Raw genomic sequence first — 22,289 nt, forward strand, 5'->3', positions numbered from 1 at the left:
TGTTATGAAAAGCCATTTTAATACAAATAGAAAATAATCACTTCTTAAATGGCGAAACTAACTATAAAATATTAGATCAAAAATCTTCCTCTTATCAAAAGTATAAATGGTTAAAATAAATATTCATTAGATTTGTTTAGACTGGCTGCTGATAGAAAAGCAGACTAATACAGGAGCTTTGACGGAGGACAGAGATAAAGCAACATGGCACACCACAGTGGCATCAGACCAGTGAGGATGAGGATGGCAGCTATTAGAGTGCTGATTACAATTGTTCCACTTTCCAGCTTCTTTTGTCTCCAGCATGTTGAGAAAACAACGTTCTGTACAAAGTGCATTAGTTATACTGCATCTTGGATGAAAATGAGCTCTCGTGTGAAGTCCGCTGGGAAGTCCATGGCTTTTACTTTGATGTGGAAATGAAAACTGATCCACATTTCAATGCTGTGATTTTGCTTTGTAATAAAAGACATGACAAGAAAACTGCATGTACACAGAAATATGCAAAAGGAATAATTAATCTGTGTAGAGAGAACATTTGATCATAATGCAAAAGGAAGACGGTATAAAAGAATATATTTTTACATACTGACATGACGGCATTTGTATATACTGGTGGTTTATATACAGATTAGTTTAGGTAGAATTACAGCTGAAGTTAGGAGTCATTAAAGTGACTCTATAGGCAGCATCTGACAGCCAGATATAAAAATTTATTCAGCTCTCCTGAGTGTCTCATGATTTTTCTTGACCATCACACATGTTGGTCATCATCACGTGGAGGAAGAGTGAAAGAAAGCTGCCAGAAGACAATGTCCATCAATGACTTCAGCTGTGTAACAGGTGCGATTTGTGAATGTGTCTCTAATAAACAAAGAACCCGCTGCCCAGCACAGATCCCAGCACCAGTAACACCAGCTGTGCCAGTCTCTCTGTCCCACTGGCTGCTAACTGGACTTGCTTGCTGTTAAAGCCTGAGCCGTAGCGATAGGAAGGCTGTTTGTCCCCCCCGCTGCAAAGCACCATGGGAGCCTGAAAGGAAGTGGGCCTCCTGTGCAGTCGGTCTGGGCTTGACCCGTCAGTCGGCCTCTCTCCAATGAACAGCAGCGGGTGTTTCTTGTGATCCAGCTCAGTCTTGAAGAGCTCGTACTCCTTATGTGGCAGCTTGATGCCCAGCAGGGTGCACCCATCTGTGGGGGTCAAGTCCTGCTCCACGTTGACCTCCCAGCCTCCGGAGCGACCACACTTTCCAGGCCTTGTCGCATTCAACAGCTTCGCTGTGGGCTCCTCCGCAGCTGTGACTCTCACCTGGGTGACCTTGAAGACGAATTCGGTGGCTCCTGAGACCTTGGCGGAGGGGTTTCCCTGAGCGTAGTGGCCCGAGGCTCTCAGGGTAAAAGTGGGCTGAGAGCAGGCGGGGTCCGAGTAGTGCCGGTAGATGCCCTCCCATGCGTGCTGGTCAGGATCGAAGGTGAAGTCTCGGGTGAGGAAGAGGACGTTGGGACGGGTTTCGCAGCGCTGACTGACCCAGCGGCCGGCCGGAGACAGAGGAGCTGCAGGTCTGCGGGGCAACACCGGGGGGCGCTGCTCTGAGGAGCGGTACACCAGGGCACACACAGGGCAGGGGTGGATGTGATGCTACAAAGAAGAGGGGAGACAGTGTGATTTAAGGCTGTGACTAATGATTATTTTCATCATTAATAAATTTGTCGATTAGTTTTTTTTGAACACTTGCTTTAAGGTGCAGTATGAGATTCTGGAGAAAGATTGTTGTTTGTTGAGTCTCATTCCTAGATTGTCAAATACAAATGTTTTGGGGTGGACCTTTAAAGTGCTCTTGGGCAGCGCACTGAAACTCCAACTGCCTTACTGTTGACCTGCTAATGGTACATTGTTTGTAGTGCCTGTGCCTGACTTTATAATTAACCTCCCACACCTCTCTGATCAACTCTCTCTGGTAAATACAAACACAGTAATGTCTCACCATGGCGTTCTGCAGCGGCTGTTGGTACCCTGTTGGTCTGTTCTGAGTCCTCTGTGCCCAGTCAGTGTGAATGTCCCCTAAGAGCAGCTCCTGGACCTTCCCTCCACGGCTGTGGTGCTGCGTCTCCACCCGCAGAAGTCCTAACTCCAACATGGAGAAGCCCAGTGCTGCCAGACATCCCCTCCCCGCCCGTGTGTTGTACAGCTCATACGGCTTCCCCAGCACCACACGACTCAGGGTCAGAGTCACGCAGGTCTGAGGCAGACTGGAGGCCAGCCTCTGCTTGGCTGCCATGCTGTGGACCACGATGCCCACCTTGCTGAGGTGGTGTTCAGCTTCAGTGCCCCCGCGGGTGATCCAGGAGGCCTGGCGCAGACGAAGCTTCCCCCTGATCATCAGGGAGTAGGCCGGGTCCTCGCAGCTGCTGTCTGAGTAGTAGTGCTGCAGGGCCTGGAAGTGACGGCTGGGGTGGAAGGTGTAAGAACGGGTGAGGAACTCTGGGCCGGGACGGACTTCACACCTGAACACAGAGGAATGAAATGGTCATAATGAGGTAAGATTAGTGATAGAAATCATGACCCAGTTACTCAAGATAATTCACAGACCTTGCTGTGAGCAGTTTCATGTAGGAACTATTTTCTTTCTACTAAACTACACCAACCAACCACACCACTGTGCAGAAGGAAATGTGCATCTACTGCTAGCACCACTGAGCTAGCTAATGTTAAACCTGAATTAACTGATTTCTGGCCAACTTGTTAGCCAACAGTGGCCTATATATGCATTTTTGCTCTGTTTTGGGTCTCCACCACCTCCTGAAGGAAATATATGTCTCTTTAGCTGCTCAGTGTTACCATATGTTCACCGGCTAGTTGCTAACTTTGTCTCTCTGTTGTTTGGTGTTTAACAGGCCATGTACAGTGACTTCAGCTTAAAGTTGTAGGCCAGAAAACTCAGAGCAACAAGCTGAAAAACTCATAGCTCAGGCCTAGTCCATACGAACACATGTATTTTTGAGGTATTAAATTCAATCCAAATCCTGTCCACACACACTGTTTTAAAATAACTTTGTCAAAATGTTATTGCAAAAACACAGTTGATGCACTGTATAGAGTGTGCCAGACCCACAGGAGGTGATATGACCCTTACCCTAAAGCCTTGTTGGCCAATCAGAAGCCACCGACAAAGCTATTACTAGAGGGCTATCTGGAGCTGTCAAATTCTGAAACCTATGTTCCTTAATATAGGGAAAGAAAAACTGTACATGTATGTGTAAACATATAAAAAGTCCCGTTAGCAAGGTTAGAGCCAGAACTATTTTGGCCATGTCTGTCATTGCATTACATGTCGCGTCATTTGTGACAGCGCACACTCTGGCATTACAAGCCAACACTGAAAACTGAGTTTCTGAACATGTTAAAGGATAACTTCGGTATTTTTCAACCTGGGCCCTATTTCCCATGTGTATGTGTGCGTATGATTCATAGGTACAACTCGTTCTAAAATTGCTTCAGTACTGAGGGAGGCGGATGCAGCCAGCAGCCACGAAACGAGCTAAAACAGTAACGGGGGCAAATGCGTCCCGTATAAGTTTGCGCATTAAACATGCTTTTTTTCACCACTGACTTCGGACAATTCGAACATTGTTTATATAACATTGCCTCCACTGTGTCTGTAGCTCTCTCTACTCGTGGGACCTTGAGGAAGAGGTGTTTCGGGATTGGATGTCTTCTCTTCTTCGGCTGGCAGTAGTCATCTTGGGAGAAGTGAGCACTGCAGACCCGATGGTCTGCAAGGCGCAGTGTCTGGACAGGAGTGTTAGCATCCATTTGTAGCACAATTAGCCACAACTTCAGCATCTCACCGTCCGACAAAGGCAGCCTGTGAAAGCTGTACGGGGTGTTACGCGACATCCTGTTCTTGCCATTCGGATAAGCACAAACACGAACCATTGTTTTCAATCGATGCAGTAAAACTCTCAGCTGTACTCCGGGACAACCAGCGCCACTCGGAGCGGCGCTCTGCATGGCTCCTCTGTTTTCTTCCGGCAACAAGCAAAGCTCTCGCAAGATGATGTCACAGCCCAGAGGAAGTGAAGGGTAAGGGAAACGCTTAGTATGCTATCTACAGAGATAACACTGACAATCTGAACCAGTCAGTGGCGAAAAAAAGCATGTTTAATGCGCAAACTTATACAGGACGCAGGACACGTTTCGCGGCTGCCAGCTGCATCCGCCTCCCTCAATACTGAACCAATTTTAGAACGAGTTGTACCTATGAATCATACGCACACATACACATGGGAAATAGAGCCCAGGTTGAAAAATACCGAAGTTATCCTTTAAGCCTGGATGAAGTTTTACAAAAGTGACCAAGAATGCAGTTAACGTGTAGACGAAAATCCAATACGCATAGAGAAAGGTACGTTTTCAAATGTACCCATATGTAAGAGCCACAATGTGTGAATATAAGTTAATTTAAATATCATACAAAATTAATTTCCAGACATTGTATAAAAATTAAATATTGTATAAAAATGTAAAAGGACTAAAATGCATGTATGTTGAATTTTATGGTGAGGCTCCCTTTAATTTTGCACTTAAATCATGTGCAGTTTAGTTGAGCAGAGAGCTGCATTAGGCACTGCAGCACATAGTTTTTCTACCGTGTGACTGAGTGTATTTCAACTTCTCGGTAAACATTTTAAACTGTATTGCATCTCCTGTCATTCATGTCAGACTAAAGTAACTGTGCCTACAGCCCATTAGTAGCTTTGTGTGTGTATGTGTGGACTAGTCTTTAGCTTCATGGAGGTGACTGTGTGGGTTTGTGCATTCTGGGATTTTACCAGGTCTCAAAAACCAAGTCAAGTCCTTATTTCTACGATTCAAGTCTGACTGAAATCCACATCTAAAGTGTACAACTGTGGGGAATGCTTGCTTCAATTCAAATTTGGAAAACAGTGTTTTAATACAGATAAGGATATAACAACGTGATGAGGCTGGATGTATATGTGAAGTGTCTTTTTAAGCTTTCTTGACTTAAATTCTACACATTTCTATATCTCTTGCTTGAGCACTTCATCGCTACAACAACTTAACTCAAAGAAAAATCACCTTGTTGACACCCAGGTGCCATCCAGTCTTGGAGGGATGTCTGCTGTGATTCTCACTCTGTCCTGTGGGTGGCGGTACTGACAGTCCTGCTCCCACTGCAGGCTCTCACTGAGGTTGGAGGAGGAAGTGAAGGAGGCTGTGGGCACCTCCCATAGTTTACTCCCTGATCCAGCCACAAACACAGCTACAGAGGAAGGGAAAGTTAGAGAACAGTGAGTAAATATTATCCCACCAGATAAACACACAGGGTCTTTTACACTCCATTTAGATTTCCAGGCTGATTTTGGGCGGACGCAGGAAATGGGAACACCAGAATGTTTCAACACTGAGATGATAATCGGCCTCCTTCATCAAAATATGAAGGGAACAGATAATAGCCACGAGGGAATATTCACATCTTCTCCCTGTTACATCTAAACACACTTCTGGTTGACTGCAAGCTGTGTCAGGGCTGTAATTTTGGTCAATTTTCCATGTAATGAGCGGTGAGCGGGGTGCTATAGAAACCATACATAGCTGTGAATCAGGACATTGGCCACGGTGTAGACAGTTTTGGCTTGTCACTCCAATCAGCCTGCAGCTGCAACACACAGGCCTTGTTTTGGGGATTTGCTTGGAGGCAGGAGGTGTGTGCGCATGGGTGTATGCTCTTTGTATATGTGCATTTCTATCATCAAGACAAAGCAAACAGTGGGTCTCTGACAGCAGCAGGCCAGCCGAGCCAAACACATCTGTTGATAATATGATTCAAAATATGATGATGAATGTTCTCGCTTGAGTTTTCCCAAACACTGACAGCTAAGTTAATCCAAATGAAAGCATTATTCACTCTATAACATTTATTGATCTGACACGTGCACATCTGCAGTCTGTCTGCCTGTCGTTGGTCATAACTGCACTCTTCGCTTTTGTGTTTGTTGTCGACACGGCAAGGCCGAGCGCTCCGATCTGGTTTCAGTTGAGACAAAGAGGATTTTCTGATTGCACCCTCATGGTTGCAACGTGAGGAAACCCACTGGGGTTTGTCCGTGCAATGTGTGCAGTTTTTGTGAGAGTGTGTTTGTGTGTGAAAATTATGGCTTCAGTTTCATCCTTCCAAAACAAATGTCAAAAAGCGAAGGGGGATGAGTTCTCACAGACGCCTCCATTTCCTGTTTTCTCTTGTCTTGCTTCTCCTCGTCCCCTCAGTTTTATTCCTAATGGTGAATTATTGATTTTACATGTCAGTTTTTGTACGGATTAAAACAACTAAATATAACATGTTAAATAGTGAGCTTTAGATGTACAGTTGGGCTTAATTTGTTACCTCTGAACAAAGCCAGTTTGCTGTTTCCCCCTGCTTCCAATCTTATGCTGATCTAAAGCCTTTTTCACACACACTGTAGCTCCTAGTAAATTACTGGGATGACCTTTCAGGCACCGTAAGTGATTTTCCATCTTGTGCCTTTTCACACATGCCATGGCAATGCTGGAGCAGAAGGGTTAAGGGACAGTCCAGCAGATGGCAGTAATGCTAGAAACGTGTTGCCAGTAAAACCATTGTTTTCCTGTGGTACAGCACACCTGGCGTGCGCTCCTTTCTTGAGCCACACATGACATTTTTCTTATCTTTTTTAGATGTGCATACGGGTTAGAATATTCTCACCTTTTCCTGGTAGCTGTGGTAGGAACAGTGGGACAATGACTTATGCAGACAGAAGGTTGATTTTAGAAGTATTTCGTTACAATGAAGGCCACCCTGTAATTCAAATACTAATTGGTGAATGCATGCCGTTTCTCCGGGTTTTCTCCAGGTACTCCAGCTTCCTCCCACAGTCCAAAGACATGCAGGTTAATTGGTGACTCTAAATTGTCCGTATGTGTGAATGTGAGCATGAATGGTTGTCTGTCTCTATGTGTCAGCCCTGTGATAGTCTGGTGACCTGTCCAGGGTGGACCCTGCCTCTTGCCCAGTGTCGACCCTCAAGAGGATAAGCGGTGATGAAAATGGATGGATGCCGTTTCAAAGCACTGTTGCAGGATTCTTGTACACAAGTTGTATATGCCGGTGTCACAGTGTATCTCAGCTGGTCCTTGTAATCATGTGTAGTTGCCTTTTTTGTGTTTTTATGGTTCATTTCTAATATACAGTACAGGCCAAAAGTTTGGACACACCTTCTCATTCAATGTGTTTTCTTTATTTTCATGACTATTTACATTGTAGATTCTCACTGAAGGCATCAAAACTATGAATGAACACATGTGGAGTTATGTACTTAACAAAAAAAGGTGAAATAACTGAAAACATGTTTTATATTCTAGTTTCTTCAAAATAGCCACCCTTTGCTCTGATTACTGCTTTGCACACTCTTGGCATTCTCTCGATGAGCTTCAAGAGGTAGTCACCTGAAATGGTTTCCACTTCACAGGTGTGCCTTATCAGGGTTAATTAGTGGAATTTCTTGCTTTATCAATGGGGTTGGGACCATCAGTTGTGTTGTGCAGAAGTCAGGTTAATACACAGCCGACAGCCCTATTGGACAACTGTTAAAATTCATATTATGGCAAGAACCAATCAGCTAACTAAAGAAAAACGAGTGGCCATCATTACTTTAAGAAATGAAGGTCAGTCAGTCCGGAAAATTGCAAAAACTTTAAATGTGTCCCCAAGTGGAGTCGCAAAAACCATCAAGCGCTACAACGAAACTGGCACACATGAGGACCGACCCAGGAAAGGAAGACCAAGAGTCACCTCTGCTTCTGAGGATAAGTTCATCCGAGTCACCAGCCTCAGAAATCGCAAGTTAACAGCAGCTCAGATCAGAGACCAGATGAATGCCTCACAGAGTTCTAGCAGCAGACCCATCTCTAGAACAACTGTTAAGAGGAGACTGCGCCAATCAGGCCTTCATGGTCAAATAGCTGCTAGGAAACCACTGCTAAGGAGAGGTAACAAGCAGAAGAGATTTGTTTGGGCCAAGAAACACAAGGAATGGACATTAGACCAGTGGAAATCTGTGCTTTGGTCTGATGAGTCCAAATTTGAGATCTTTGGTTCCAACCGCCGTGTCTTTGTGAGACGCAGAAAAGGTGAACGGATGGATTCCACATGCCTGGTTCCCACTGTGAAGCATGGAGGAGGAGGTGTGATGGTGTGGGGGTGTTTTGCTGGTGACACTGTTGGGGATTTATTCAAAATTGAAGGCACACTGAACCAGCATGGCTACCACAGCATCCTGCAGCGACATGCCATCCCATCCGGTTTGCGTTTAGTTGGACGATCATTTATTTTTCAACAGGACAATGACCCCAAACACACCTCCAGGCTGTGTAAGGGCTATTTGACCAAGAAGGAGAGTGATGGAGTGCTGCGGCAGATGACCTGGCCTCCACAGTCACCGGACCTGAACCCAATCAAGATGGTTTGGGGTGAGCTGGACCGCAGAGTGAAGGCAAAGGGGCCAACAAGTGCTAAACACCTCTGGGAACTCCTTCAAGACTGTTGGAAAACCATTTCAGGTGACTACCTCTTGAAGCTCATCGAGAGAATGCCAAGAGTGTGCAAAGCAGTAATCAGAGCAAAGGGTGGCTATTTTGAAGAAACTAGAATATAAAACATGTTTTCAGTTATTTCACCTTTTTTTGTTAAGTACATAACTCCACATGTGTTCATTCATAGTTTTGATGCCTTCAGTGAGAATCTACAATGTAAATAGTCATGAAAGTAAAGAAAATGCATTGAATGAGAAGGTGTGTCCAAACTTTTGGCCTGTACTGTATATTAACATGCTTTTTGGCTTTTCTTTGTAGTAATCTTATTGTGTGTTTTATATTGCTTGTTTTAGAGTTTTACATTTTTATTCTCTGTATTTTTAGCCTGGTTCCAGACCATAGACCCCGCCCACTCAACTGAGTAGGCTTGCATCTCTGGTCTGGCATACTTCAATGAATTTGCGATTTATCTCGTCCAAACGCTGGACGGACCAATGAACGCCGGGGGTCTAGCGATTAGCCAATCAGCGCCACGCTGATGTCAAGCTGTCCACAGGTGGGTAACTGGTGAGGATAGCAACAATGGCGACCGCTACAGATCCTACAGACCACATTGACGATGCTATCGAGGTATTTCGCCACTACTCGCGTTAATGGAGGACCAAATTAAGGAAGCTGCTAAACTGGATTTAACGGCGATGCAGCTGGGCGTGCACGACGACGGAGACATTTTAAACGGGCAATGCTCGCTTGTTTTCGGCACCCCTGAGGCATGGATACCAATGACGTCACATTCTGGGTGAGTCGTTGATCTCTACTGATTGGTTAGGGAAAAAATCAAATTCCTTCCCCCTTGTAAATCGCCTTCAATGGAAGCCATGTCAGACTGAAGGTTCTGGGAGCTTCAGTCTGACACTCAGGCTACTGTATTTTTGTTCTGTAACTTATGTTGCTGCCTGTCTTGGCCAGGACACTTTTGAACAAAAGATATAAATCTCAAGTGGTTTTTCTGGTTTAATAAAGGTTAAATAAAAAATAATTGAGTACAATGGGGTTTACTATGCCGATAAAAGGGCTAGCTAACTAGTTAGCTGTTGGATTGGGAGAGATCTACAGAAAATGTGAGAGGGAAGGGGGAATTTATACCACATCATGATAGGTTGAGATAGGGTACTATCTTTGAGAGAGAGAGACTACATGTAATCGGGGGCATGAGGGAGATTACAGAGATTAATTTGTGTGCGTTTTTCCAATAATCACGTGATTTCTCAGTCATGTTTTGCCCAACATGATGTGCCAAGGTGTTTTTGCTTCTCAGTGTGACCGGGGCCTTGTGGATACAAATCACCATAGTACCCAACAGAACAAGAAGAAGATAGAGCAAGGCCAAATGTATGTGTACACTCTGGAGGATGTCTCTTATTATTTCAGGAACGTGGTGGGCGAGGAGCTATTTTTGTCTAGTGCTAGTTGACTTGTAATGTATTTGTGTGTTAGATATCAAATCATGTGCAAAAGCACTGACGTAAACTGTAAAGAAATCGCAGATTCCAGTACGTCCTCAGCTGAGTCTTGTGTTTGGTTCAGTTCCTCCACGTTAAAGCATCTTTCGTCAGTCCCCTGCAATGCTACTGCTTTCATTCACAACACAGCCGTACCAGCATTTCACTGAAATATTACTAGGTCTTGAGGTAGGAGATTGGCGGTACAGATTTCCCTGAATAGTGCTCCATGCTCTGATTCACTCTTAACCCCCTGCAGGAAATGTTTCTAAACATTTCAGGGATAGACTGCATGTGTGAAAGGGGCTCAAGATAACCGTCTGCTGAGTGTTTTACATTTAACAGACAAGTGAGACAATATTTCAAGAGTCTCTGCCATAAGAAACTTCTGCTTTAAGTCAGAGTGTCCATCTTACTTTTTCCTCCATTTCCATTTTTTCCTTCTCTGTTATTCCCTCTTGCTCTGCTTCGTCCTCACAGCTCTCGCATTCTTGCTCTCACTTTCTCAGCTTTCCTTTGGGGTCATCTGTGGTCGACAGCTTTATGGGTGTAATCTCACTCCACTTTTTCTCTCCTTTGACTTTAGATGCACTTGGGGAGAACATCACCTGTCGAGCCTCCAGTTGAGCTGGGAGTTAGCTGTCGAGCAACAGATCAGTTTGTTCTCTTACGACTGAGCAGATGGAGCTGAAGGAAAATGGGGACTTTGAATGGAAAGTGTGTGACGTTGGATTTTTATTTTTTTTTTCTGTGAAAGGCTCCCAAGATGGCGGCTGACTGATGTGCATTTATTAACCTTGTTAGTGTCAGAGGGAGGATATTTTTTGTTCCCCTAACTCTTGGAATGCCTCCCATATGCTGACCACAACCACAGACATGTGTGCAGCGCAGTCATTTCCTAGCATCCTTCCACCTGACACATACACACACACGCCCACACACACACAAATGTAGAGTTTGGATAGTTTGAAGTATAAAGTCACCAAACCACAAAACCAGATTTAAACTCAGGGCACATTTCTCCTCCTTCGAGCTGTCTGTCAATTTGCTGATATGATTAATACTTCTCTTTCCTGTCAAAGGCATTGAAACATGTTTGCAATTTTCCCCCATGCGGCGATATGTTTGTTTATGCTCCATGTCACTGCAGCTGGCTAGGGAACCCGGTCAGTCGGACCCAGCTGCGCTCCCACGGGAGAGCTCGGAGCAGAAATGCTAATCAGGATTAATTAATTTCCAACGCTCCTTGCAAGTCATCCAATCGGTCTGTTTTGTGTTATCCACCCTTTGTAGCTGCATGCAACATGTTGCCTAAGTGGTTACTCACACAGTGCAATGAATGGACAGAGGCGAGAGTCGCAGTATGTGATGTGGAGTCATTTTGGGTTGCTATATTTGAGTTTCTGTTTTTGCCAAAGCATTTCTATAGTTTCTTGAGGTCACTTGTCATTCAGCCCCTTTCCCTCTCTTGGATCTTATTCCAGTTGGGCATATGGTTGCATTTACTAAAGGAGTACTCATAAAAGCAGAGCTTAGTAAAACAAAATTGCTCATTGTGGGGTTTTAAGTATTCTTCTACAAAAGAGCCTATTCCGACCACAAGTGAGGCGATGTTGTAATACATATGATAATATCCAACCTCCATCCCAATTTGGAGGAGTTGGGGGACTATTTTAGTTGATTCACTTCCTACATAGGCAGTCAGATATCATTAATTTTACCCCACAATGGTTTCCACTGATTTATTGTTCCGCCTTGGCCCCTAAAATCTCCCCCATGATGCAGTCTGCACCTTCCTGTCACAGTGTGATGCTCGGTGCATCTTTCAGAAACAGACTTTATGTATTTACCCATAAAACTCACTGGAAGATGGATTTAACGCTGTGAACAGTTACATTTATGGGTCATGTTGGCAGTTTATTAGGTACACCCAAGCAGCAAACTCTAGGACTGAAAAATGAAGCCCATGTGGAAGTGCTAAAAACTGCAGTTTCTCTGATGGCCACTTGAGGCTGACTCAAAAAGTGAGTCATACTCCATAGACCCTCATGATAAAATGAACATTATATTAAGGCTATAAATTACACATATTTAAGGGCATGGCTGATTAAGTGACAGGCTGTCTGGGAAGCGTCACCACAGTCGATGAGTCAGATCAACCCCTCACTCCTCCACAGCTCCACAGTCTCAAACAAATATGGTCACTTCTGACTCCAAAAACCAAAGATGGCAACAGCTGAAATGCCAAACTTGAGGCTCCACAAACCAATAGGTGACATCACGGTGGCTACGTCCACTTCTTTAATACAGTCAGATTTATACTTGTACATCAGCTCTATGCAGAGTCTACGCCATAGCCTATGCAGGTGGCCTATACCGAGCATTTATACTTGTGCGGTGGTGCGTTTGCTGCAGTTACAGCTACAAAACACTAGTCGGCGGTGGGGTTTCTATGAAGTGCTGTAAATTTTAGTTGATTCCAAACACACCAAAAACACACATTAAACCTGGCTCAATAGCGACAATTTCAAACATAAGTAGCCTATTCAAATCTGCTTCACTCTAACTCGCAACATTCACAGACAAAGCATTTGTCTTTTGCTGGACACATTTTCCCCACAAATACAACATGCTAACTTTATTAGCACAAACCTATGGCATTTTACCCCGTATAGATTAGGCTAATGGCTAGCGGACTTCTCTCTACTCATATGAAGCCAGGGACAACAGCAACATTTAAAAAAGGTTACGCTACAAAATTCGGTTCACAGACAAAGCAGTTGTCTCGTACTAAACACATTTTCCCCACAAATATGCTATAACATGCTAACATTATTAGCACAAGACTATAGCATTTTACACTATATAATGGAGATTTCCTCTGCACATATGAAGCCAAGATAAATCTCACACAAGACTTAAAATGCTTTTTAGTGGAGGCTTTATTGTCTTTACAATTTATTGTTTCTTGTCTGTGAAATTAAAGTAAATAAAAGCTTTGTTTCCACTGAGGGAAATGGTTTCAGCTCACAAAAATAGACAGGAGGTCTGCGTCACCACAACATTTAGTTAAATTTCTGGGATGGTGCACGTCAGGCTACTGCTCTACGTCAAGACAGAGCCTACACTGTAGGTATGTCGTCGATTTGATGCAGAAGCATAAATCCCTCTTAATACGACAATCCTACAATACTACAGGCAACTCAGTGTACATATGTAGAATTGAGGTTCACCTGGAATAAATGAAACAAAGTGCTGTTTATTATAAAATGTCTGTGTCAGATATAAAAGCTAATTACGCAACACACAGTAATCCAACTAATCAGGGACATCTGTGAGGTATTTGTTAAAACTGACAGCAGCTATGGGCTTCATACGGCCTCAAAACTGAGAAATAACACAGACGAGAATTGATGAAGTGCAACGGCAAACATTTACTCCAATTAACTTCACTGAGGTTTTTTACTTTAAAGTGCAGTCTGCGATTCTAATCAAATACACTTTTTGTCAGATTCAGCAAATATCTCTTCACAGACTGCTGACTGTCTGTTGTTGTGGGCACACACATTCTGGCTCTGTAAATAAGAACAACAACAAAACAACAACAGCGACTCCCTGTCCTCCACATCCTTGCCCACACCGAACGGAGGCAAACCACGATAGTGATGAAATGTAAATAACAGCGGAAGTATTACCAGAGCTTCTGAAGGGGCACTGATGAGAGGGGCATATTTCTTTGGGTGTTGACTTGGAATAGTGTCAGTCTTTCTCCAGAATTGCTGACTCCACCTTTAAGTCACACCATGTCACAAATCTTCATGACTTAATAGTTCACTGAAGCCTCACAGCCAGTAAATAACACAGGCTCTTCCCACATTAAAGGATGTGTTTATATTTTTTCAAGTCCGTTTAAAACACCGTCAGGTGCCCAAACGGACATGGAAGCAGCTTTTGCTTGTTGTAGTCATTCCTCCTGTATAATACAGAAGTCTAATCACATCAAATGGGTATCTTCACATTTTGAGGTCTTTTTGGTTTAAAATTCCTTCTTTGCGTTACTCTCCATTCACCGCAGCTCGACAGAGAAACACTGTCCAGGAAACACAACGAGGAAACTTTGTACTGAAAACACTTCAGGAGACACCCTTGATTTGAAGCCTCATTTAAGGTACATTTTTGCACAGAATGAGGACTATGAATTTTGTCCCCTTACACTTTCATTTGGAGCTCATCAGGACAACCCGGTCTCACTCCATAGTCGTCGAAATCCAGCACTTGGGCAATGACTTGCTGTGTCAGACACTGACGAGAACAGCCATCCTTAAACGTTGGCATGACGGCGGTGTCAGAGGAAAACACGGCAGGACAAGAATGAAAGTTAAGGCGGCAAAAGTCCAAGTAGGGTGGATGGGTCTGAAAAACACAGACTTTCACCCGGGAGAGCAATGTTCTCATCCCGTAAGATTATATATCCAAACTCTGTTATTTTTTTCCTAAACCCAACCACGTGCGCTCGTCGGTGGAGGAAGAAAACGTAAATTCCCGTGCGTTTATTTTTAAGGAGACTGTATGTAACAGGCAGAACTTGACACGGTGTCCCAGAACGCCAACAACCAACGCAACCCAGGATACCTTTCACATCGTATCTGGACGAGGAAGGTCCATGACCAAAGTCGATATGTGACGAGGTCAAAGAGAGAATGTGTTGATCAGGAAGGGATCTTTTAATGGTCAGAATTAAGACAAGCAAAGGTCTGAATTCACTGTGCACATGAGCACCTGACATGAACCTATCCTGTAATGATAATGAGACAGCAAACATTTTACTTATTTTTAGTGTTAGGACTATGAATATATTGATTGACAGCAAGATAGCCCAGTCAGTGTCAGTGCAAGTCTTATTTAATGTATGCAGGAAGCTGTGGCTCTGCTGTGGCTGAAAGGGTTAAAGACACTTATTCTCTCTGTCTTCCTGCCGTGCTGCAGTAAATCTGATGTCATTGTCCAGAGCAGCCGAACAGCACGCTACAGATCTGTAATTACAGACAGACAGAGACAACACTCATCCCCCATTTGTCCTCAGGCAGTATTGCAACACTCCCACAAGGGGTCAGCGCAGCAGCCTGTGACCTGTGTGTGGTCTGGACGGTCAGTCTGTCATCAACGCCAACACTGCCGCCGCCACCGGCCCTCGTTTAGCCGACTGATGAGCAGCCAAAGTAATCTACCTGTCTTTGAGCTCCCATATTCATCAGCACACACTCACATGCACACGTACACGTTCACAAAAACACACTGCACACATTGATTTACAGTACACTGCAGAAGGGATACCATTTATAAAGGACCTCCGGGCTGCACTCTGTTTGTTTGTTTGCATTTTTGATTAGGGTTTGGCAGCCCCCTCGCTCTCCTCTCTCATGTCTCATCTGCAGCGCCAAAGTCAAAATACAGTTTTATGTACTTCTTTATTTGGAGCTATCCTGGAAAAACAAGAACCAGATCCAGCCACTTTTGATTCAGGGCTTGCAGCGGGAATCAAGAGCTTGACGTTTCAGTCGACCCTGCGCCTCGTTCATTAGAGAGAGACGCCTTTGTCTGCTTCATAGCTGCTTCTATTGAGGCTTTGAAGGGAGAATCATTAAACCTGCCAAAGTGGAGGCAGTGAAGGTTAAAGAAAAAAAAAAAAAAAAGCAGCAGTGATGGTGCACTGAAGTGATGGCAAGGCAGCACCAACTTCTCCATGTTCCAGTATTTTAACTGCTTCCTCATGTGTTTCCTACTTTATTTTACAACATCCTCACCCTATTTCTTGCAGTGTGGTTACCCCCAGTGTCTCGTAAAGCTGCTTTCTCATCTCTCTTTGCCTCAGTGCCGCAGCACAAAACCCTCCAAACTGTCCCTGAAGTGCCTGCTGCCCTCCTGGCCCACCTCCCCCTCCACTGATTACTGCTCCCCTCCCCTGATGAAAAAGCCATGATGTTTACGGCTCATTTCTCCTGGATGGATTTCAGATTCCTCCTGTCTTCCTTTTTTCCCCGTCTTTGTTTCATTTTTTTCCTCTCTGTGTGTGTCTGTCAGTGGTTGATGAGGTGAATGAAGCTGGTCAGGAGGATGAGGGGTTGGAGTAGGGTGGAGTGAGGCTACTTCATGAGCAGGGATGACAAGATTAGTGAGGTGCTTTCTCTGTGAGTGTGATGCTGCAGTAGCGCCGAGATTCTGCTCATTCCACATGTTTAGGTGACTGTTGCACATTCCTAACAGTTCACAGCTGCTTTTTCAGTCACTGAGCTGTCCTCCAGATCTTGGATAGGTGTTAGACAGGGATTTCCAGCGTTATTTGGCTTGTGAGAGCGTACGAAACACTGTCTACTTGCAGCTCCTCGACACAAATTGCTTATGTTGCTGCATTTGTTTTAACCCGGACAGAGTTTGGTGCAAAGGGGCTTTTTAGGTTATTTGTCACTCTTGTGATCGTGGAGCAACTCAGGAGTAGCTCTATTGTTCTTCATAGTAAACACCTATCAGGACTCATTAAAAAAATAATTATCTAAGTAACCAGCTCCGTCACAGTTGCCTTTAAACAACTCCAAAGCCTCCACACGTCACATATTCTTTATTTAAAACACGTAGATGTAGAAAACAACACACTGTGGTTTAACAAGCAGCTAGTCTTCTGTTTTACTGACCACCAACAGCTCACATTGGAATGAATGGATTTGGTGAGCTTGCGGTTGCAACATGGGAAGCAATGTGCAAGTGATAAAGTTGTGAGAACACTGCTGCAACAAATGGTGTCTAGATGCCAACGAGGCTAACGGCTTAGCAAGCTAGGAAAGGGGTAGTGCAGAAAATGCAAAGACATAATGACAGAGGGAAAACGTGCCCATTGGGAACATCATTTTCATAACATTTCCCTCATACGTATTCTCAAATTATGATGAAAAACTCTGTACGACTAAAACTACAACATATTAACTCGCCATCTATTGCAAAATGACCTTAGAGGCCTCATGAACGTGGTAAACGCACCCCATTTGAAGGCAGCATCAGCCCCAGTGATCAAACCCTTTCAACAGTCCAGGAGAAGTTCTCTCCTCAGCTACAGCCAAATGTAGTCAAAGTTGTTGATGCCCACCTGGCAGCTAAGAATACACAACGTCTAAATAGTAAGTCAAAAGACGACTTTTGACTTACTGTGTGGTTTTCACCCCTTTTGATGGAAGCTAATGCCCCCCCTGCCCCTGCACTGAGCTGTCAGCAAACTGTTTGTAAAGAGCCCTCTCCACTGTGTGATTTCTGGCTGTCTGAGATGAAAGTTGACATACGAGAGACAAACCTGGTTGTCAGTCTAAAACGTTGGTCCTAGATCAAGATGTGAGACACGTCAACTGGCAACTTTGGTGAGCAAAGACAGCCTGCATCAAAAATTTAGCACTAAAGTCTCACAGTGTGACAGCTGCCTCGGCCCACAAATCAACCGATCGGAGTATGACATGAAATGATGCAGAATGCACCAGTAAAACTTCACTTTTTAAATTAGATTTAGGAAATAAAAACACCCACACCTACACACCCAAACCAAAACAATGGAGGCAAAACATAAAGAAAACCAAGTTGTTGGGTCTCTAGTAAAGCAAGTCCCCAGGAACAGCACTGCACTTTGAAGCCAATTTTATATAGTGGCCGAAGTGGAATTACAACTTCCCTGCCCGTCATGTGATGCCATCAGCATCGACTTCTTTCCACTGACTTACATCGTGAAAGAGACGTCTGTAAATCAGCGGATAATATTTTTAAGGGGAAAATTAACCTTCCACAATACACGTTTAAAAAAGTTGTGAAAGTTGTCAAATTTACTACTTGCCAGATCCAGAGTAATTCTCCTACTGTCAGTCATGGGAGTGAGTCAGACACCGAGCAGTTGGGAGGCAGGTTAAATGATAGTGCGCTTGATCTATGGGCCGATGGATGCAGAAGATCCAGGTCATTTTACACCCGGAAACTTTTTTGGCTTCATGCGTCACTGAACAACTTTCATCGGAATGGCTGTGGCCCCACCTCCAATACTGTGCTCAGTTCTCTTTATACATCCATGTAGTAAAAAGGGAAACCTGCATTTTTGCATTTGATTATTTGATGACGTGCCTCTGCTGTGTGACAGTAAACTTACACAGTTGTTGTCTAAAGACGCCTCAAGACAGCAAATGTTGATGTCAAAGTATTGGAGTGTAACTAGGATTTGTAACTGTAATGTAATTATCGAGTTTAAAATCCCTTACACTACTCGTTGCTAAACAGAAGTAATCTCACTCCCAAGTGATGTGTTATGGCCCTGTCAGGGACAGAAGAAGGCAAACAGAAACCAGTCCTGCAGAACCCTGTTTCTGTCTCTCTCCCTTTCCTCCTTGCTTGTCGCCAAAGTCAAGCGAAGGTCAGGTTGATTTAGAGTTTTTTCAAAGAACATGAGGTCTGTTGTTGTGTTATTCTAACCCTGAACCCGCCTTCCTTTTTGGGGGGCTTTAACCCCACCATCTCATAGCGGTCTCCCGGACCAGGAGTCCCCCTCTGTCCCCGGGGCAGCGCATGGACGACCGCTGTTGTCTTTTCATCACAGTGTAAGCTGGTTAATCCAGCGGCCTCGTTTATTTAGAGAAGGGATCTACGGGGGTTTGCCCAGTGAACGCTGCTGCCAGTTCCACTGTGGTTAGTGAACTCTGGCTCCTGTTCACAAAGCAACAAAACACACATCGTCCTGCTGCATTCACACCCTCACCATGAGTGAAACAGCTGCCACAACGAGCCAAAAAAAATTCCACCTACTCCACCATTTTCTCAGCTTTATATGTGAACCATTGCTTTTTGTGCTGTGAGAGAGCAGAGAGACAGCACCTGATAGTTTGGTGCCTCTTCTTGGTGGACGGCCGAGGCAGATGAGATGGAGATAGCAGACAAGAGAAGTTGATGGTCCATTGATGTCTTCGAGCTGAGATTACATCAGTTTCACCTTAGTCCAAAAGTTTAGTTTGAAGACGTTTCGGGCGATCCAGTCAGTGGCTGTTTCACAAACTTGGAGAGTTTTAAGTCGAACTGTTGCAGGCCGAAACATGAACACTGCATACATGGTTTAATTCATATTAATATGATATAGAGCTTTTTTTCCTGTATGGTAAAATGAAGCAGCAATAGGGTGGGATCACAACACGTTCCCATCCAGTCCGCTTCAGCTCACTGTCCCACAACAGGAAATTCTTTTGTCCAAGAATCCACCAGACCTCATCCAAATATTCACTGTGGTCTCTTCTATGTGGCCACTTTTATCTTTCTCAAAAACATTGTCAAGTGAGGCAGAACCCAGAGAACGAGAGTGTTTGTAGCTTTAGAATTAAAAGTTTGGGTTCGAAAGGCATGAATGGATTATGAGACGACGGGCCCCTGGGCACAGATATGCAAAGGACCCAACCACCTTTCATACATAGGAGCAAGACACACACACTGTGGTAGTTTTACATGTCTTTGTGGTGATTTTATGTCTTTTGTAGTTGTGTTTCTCATTGTTGTTCTTGTTTGGGTCTCTTTTGGGTAATTTTTGGTCATTTTTCTGTCACTTTGTAGTTGTTTTGTGTCTCTTGAAGGTAATTTTATGTCTTTTTTAGTTGTTTTTCTTCTGGTTGTTGTTTGTTTGGGTCTCTTTTGGTAATTTTGTGTAATTTTTGGTCATTTTTCTGTCACTTTGTAGTCGTTTTTCTGTCTCCTTAAGGTCTTTTTATGTCTTTTTTAGTTGTTTTTCTTGTCGTTGTTGTTGTTTTGGTCTGTTTCAGGTAATTAAAGGGTAAATTTTCTGTTGCTTTGTAGTCATTTTGTGTCTCTTTAAGGTCATTTTACATCTTTTATTAATCATTTTTCTTCTCGTTGGTGTTGTTTGGGTCTCTTTTTCTGCTTAATTTTTTGTAAGTTTTGGTCATTTTTCTGTTGCTTTGTAGTCGTTTTGTGTCTCTTGAAGGTAATTTTATGTCTTTTTTAATTGTTTTTCTTCTCATTATTGTGGTTTGGGTCTCTTTCAGGGAATCTCGTGTATTTTTTGGTTATTTTTCTGTCACTTTGCAGTCGTTTTGTGTTTTCTTGTGGTTGTTTTTTTTGTCTCTTTATGGTTGTTTTGCCAGTGTTTGTACTTATTTTGTGTCGTTTCACAGATCATTTGCATCTCTTTGTGGTCTTTTTATCTCATTGTGGTCATATTTAGTCTCCTTCTGGTTGGTACTTGTTCATTTGAGTGACATTTTGCCAGTAAAGACCAAGGGGCCTTTGACACTTTGGGCCCCTGGACCCATTAGGCCTGTTTAATAATCCATTCATGTTCAAAGGATGCCCAGTAAATCACAAGCAAACAGTTAGTATGAAGCACACTGACTCAGGAAGCTTTCCCCGCACAGAAATGTCGTTACACCTGTCATAATTCATCTGAATTTAAGTTTTATGGTGCAAACAGTTTTGCTTTGGTGTCGGTTTTGGCTCTTTGAATTAATCCCTGATCAGTTCTCTGCTGAGGAGCTGCTGAGCTCCCTCTGACATCTGTTTAGGGCCAGCGGCTCAACCTCGCCTGTCTCCTCTACTCGACTTGAGCGGTGAAAAAGAAAACAATCCACAGATACCAGTCTACCAGTCTACCACTGAAGCAGCTAGGGATGAATGGAGAGAGGGGAGGGGAGGAGTGGGGGAGTTGCTGGGTGATGACTAACTGGGCAGATGCCTCCTCCTGTCCGTCTCCCGCTGCTCATCACCCTAACCAGCCCTGATGGCCAAAACGCAGAGCTTCCGCGAACGAGGCTGCGGCGGCTGGACAATCAGCTCTGCACAGCAGCCTGAGGTGAAGTCAGTAATGGCTGTCTCCTGTTATTCTAACCATTAACATAATGGCAACATTAGTTCCAGGGCCACGCTTCTCTGCTCCGAGGGAACCATTGTTTAAAGGCACCAGCCACAGCTCTCTTTTAGAGGCTCCTCCGCTCACCACAGATCTGCTTTGAAGACACACAGAGGAGGAGCGGGGGAACACAGACCGGCTATTCATAAGTCTAACATCACCATAGGTCGTGTTTTTATTTTTCAAAGTGCTGATCCACATGTTGAACTCTGCAAATCATTTCAATTGTGACAAATTGCGTAATTACTTCCTTGTAATTATGAGTTTGTCTGTTATAATCTCTTCTGTTTTTGTGTCTGTATGCTGCCATGTGTTCTTTAAGCTAAATCCGCAAGTGTTCAGCTGATTTCTCACATGAGAGAGCGTTTATCTCTTTTTTTTCATACTGGAAAAGCTTTGGATTACAGGCGGAAATCTGCTGCGATCTTTTAAGATCAGATTCTAAATGCAAGATTTACAAGTCAGTCCCGTACTTAGGAATACAATTTTTTTAGGATTCATAGACCGTGTGATTTTCTAACACCAGCATCAGTTTGAGCTTTACCAAACTAAACTAAAATACTTATCTTAATTTTTTTTAATCAAAACCAGGCTAAAATATATTAGGCTTTGTATAAATTTAATCAGGTGAAATCTGCACAAATTTAGAGAACAGAAATCTGTGCATTTATTTAAGAAAAACTGGACGACTTTTTAAAAAAACACACTCTGTCATCTTGCAGACAGCGGTTGAACTCACCTTGCCACAGCCACAGCAGCCAGACTCCCCTCAACAGGTGACTGAAACGTCCGCTTGACATGTTTCCTGCTTCCGCACACTTCATTCACACACTCCTCAGCTCAGAAAACAAACTTTGATCCTCGGGAAATGTCTCCTGTCAACAAGAGACGATCATGTAGGATATCACCATGACACGAGCACATGTATGAAGAGTCCAGTAATCCCCCAGATGAAATTCTGGTCTCCTGTTCAGTCAGCAGGGAGTTTCTTCTTCTTTTTGTTCTTCTACCTCCACTTCTTGGCTTCCATGGTCTGATAAGAAAGTCCTCAGTTGGAACCACACGCTTCATGCAACTCCTGCACACTGCTGCTGCCCTTAAGTGGGGAGAGAGGGAGAGAAAAATGCTCTCTCTTTCTCTGTGTCTCTTTCTGTCTCTCCACCCCCCGCTCTCTCTCAATCACACACCGTTGCCTCACTACTGTGCAGCTCTGTGGATCTGTTCCACTCCATGCATGTGCAGCAGACTGTGTGTGTGTGTGCATGTGAGCAGGAGTATTTTGTGTGTGTGCT

The 22,289-nt window shown here is 43.9% G+C and overlaps 1 protein-coding gene across 1 annotated transcript; it reads right to left on the bottom strand.

Annotated features, from left to right (window-relative positions):
- apcdd1l (adenomatosis polyposis coli down-regulated 1-like) lies at positions 1 to 22,289 on the bottom strand. Its single transcript, XM_033625959.2, has 4 exons — positions 21,737 to 22,289; positions 5,101 to 5,284; positions 1,985 to 2,504; positions 1 to 1,638 (listed from the first exon to the last, which is right to left on the bottom strand). Exons 1-4 carry the CDS (start codon positions 21,819 to 21,821, stop codon positions 865 to 867), a joined length of 1,563 nt encoding a protein of 520 aa, XP_033481850.1. The 5' UTR covers positions 21,822 to 22,289; the 3' UTR covers positions 1 to 864.

The sequence above is a fragment of the Epinephelus lanceolatus genome, chromosome 1, assembly GCF_041903045.1.
Source record: "Epinephelus lanceolatus isolate andai-2023 chromosome 1, ASM4190304v1, whole genome shotgun sequence".
NCBI classification, from domain to species: domain Eukaryota; kingdom Metazoa; phylum Chordata; class Actinopteri; order Perciformes; family Serranidae; genus Epinephelus; species Epinephelus lanceolatus.

Bases quoted from the DNA above. Each gene is read 5' to 3' on its own strand.
- apcdd1l (XM_033625959.2), bottom strand. From the start codon at position 21,821: ATGAAGTGTGCGGAAGCAGGAAACATGTCAAGCGGACGTTTCAGTCAC. The intron at 5,285-21,736 runs GTGAGTTCAACC...CTTCCTCTGTAG, and splicing joins GCTGCTGTGGCTGTGGCAAG to CTGTGTTTGTGGCTGGATCA. The intron at 2,505-5,100 runs GTGATTTTTCTT...CTCTGTGTTCAG, and splicing joins GGCACCTGGGTGTCAACAAG to GTGTGAAGTCCGTCCCGGCC.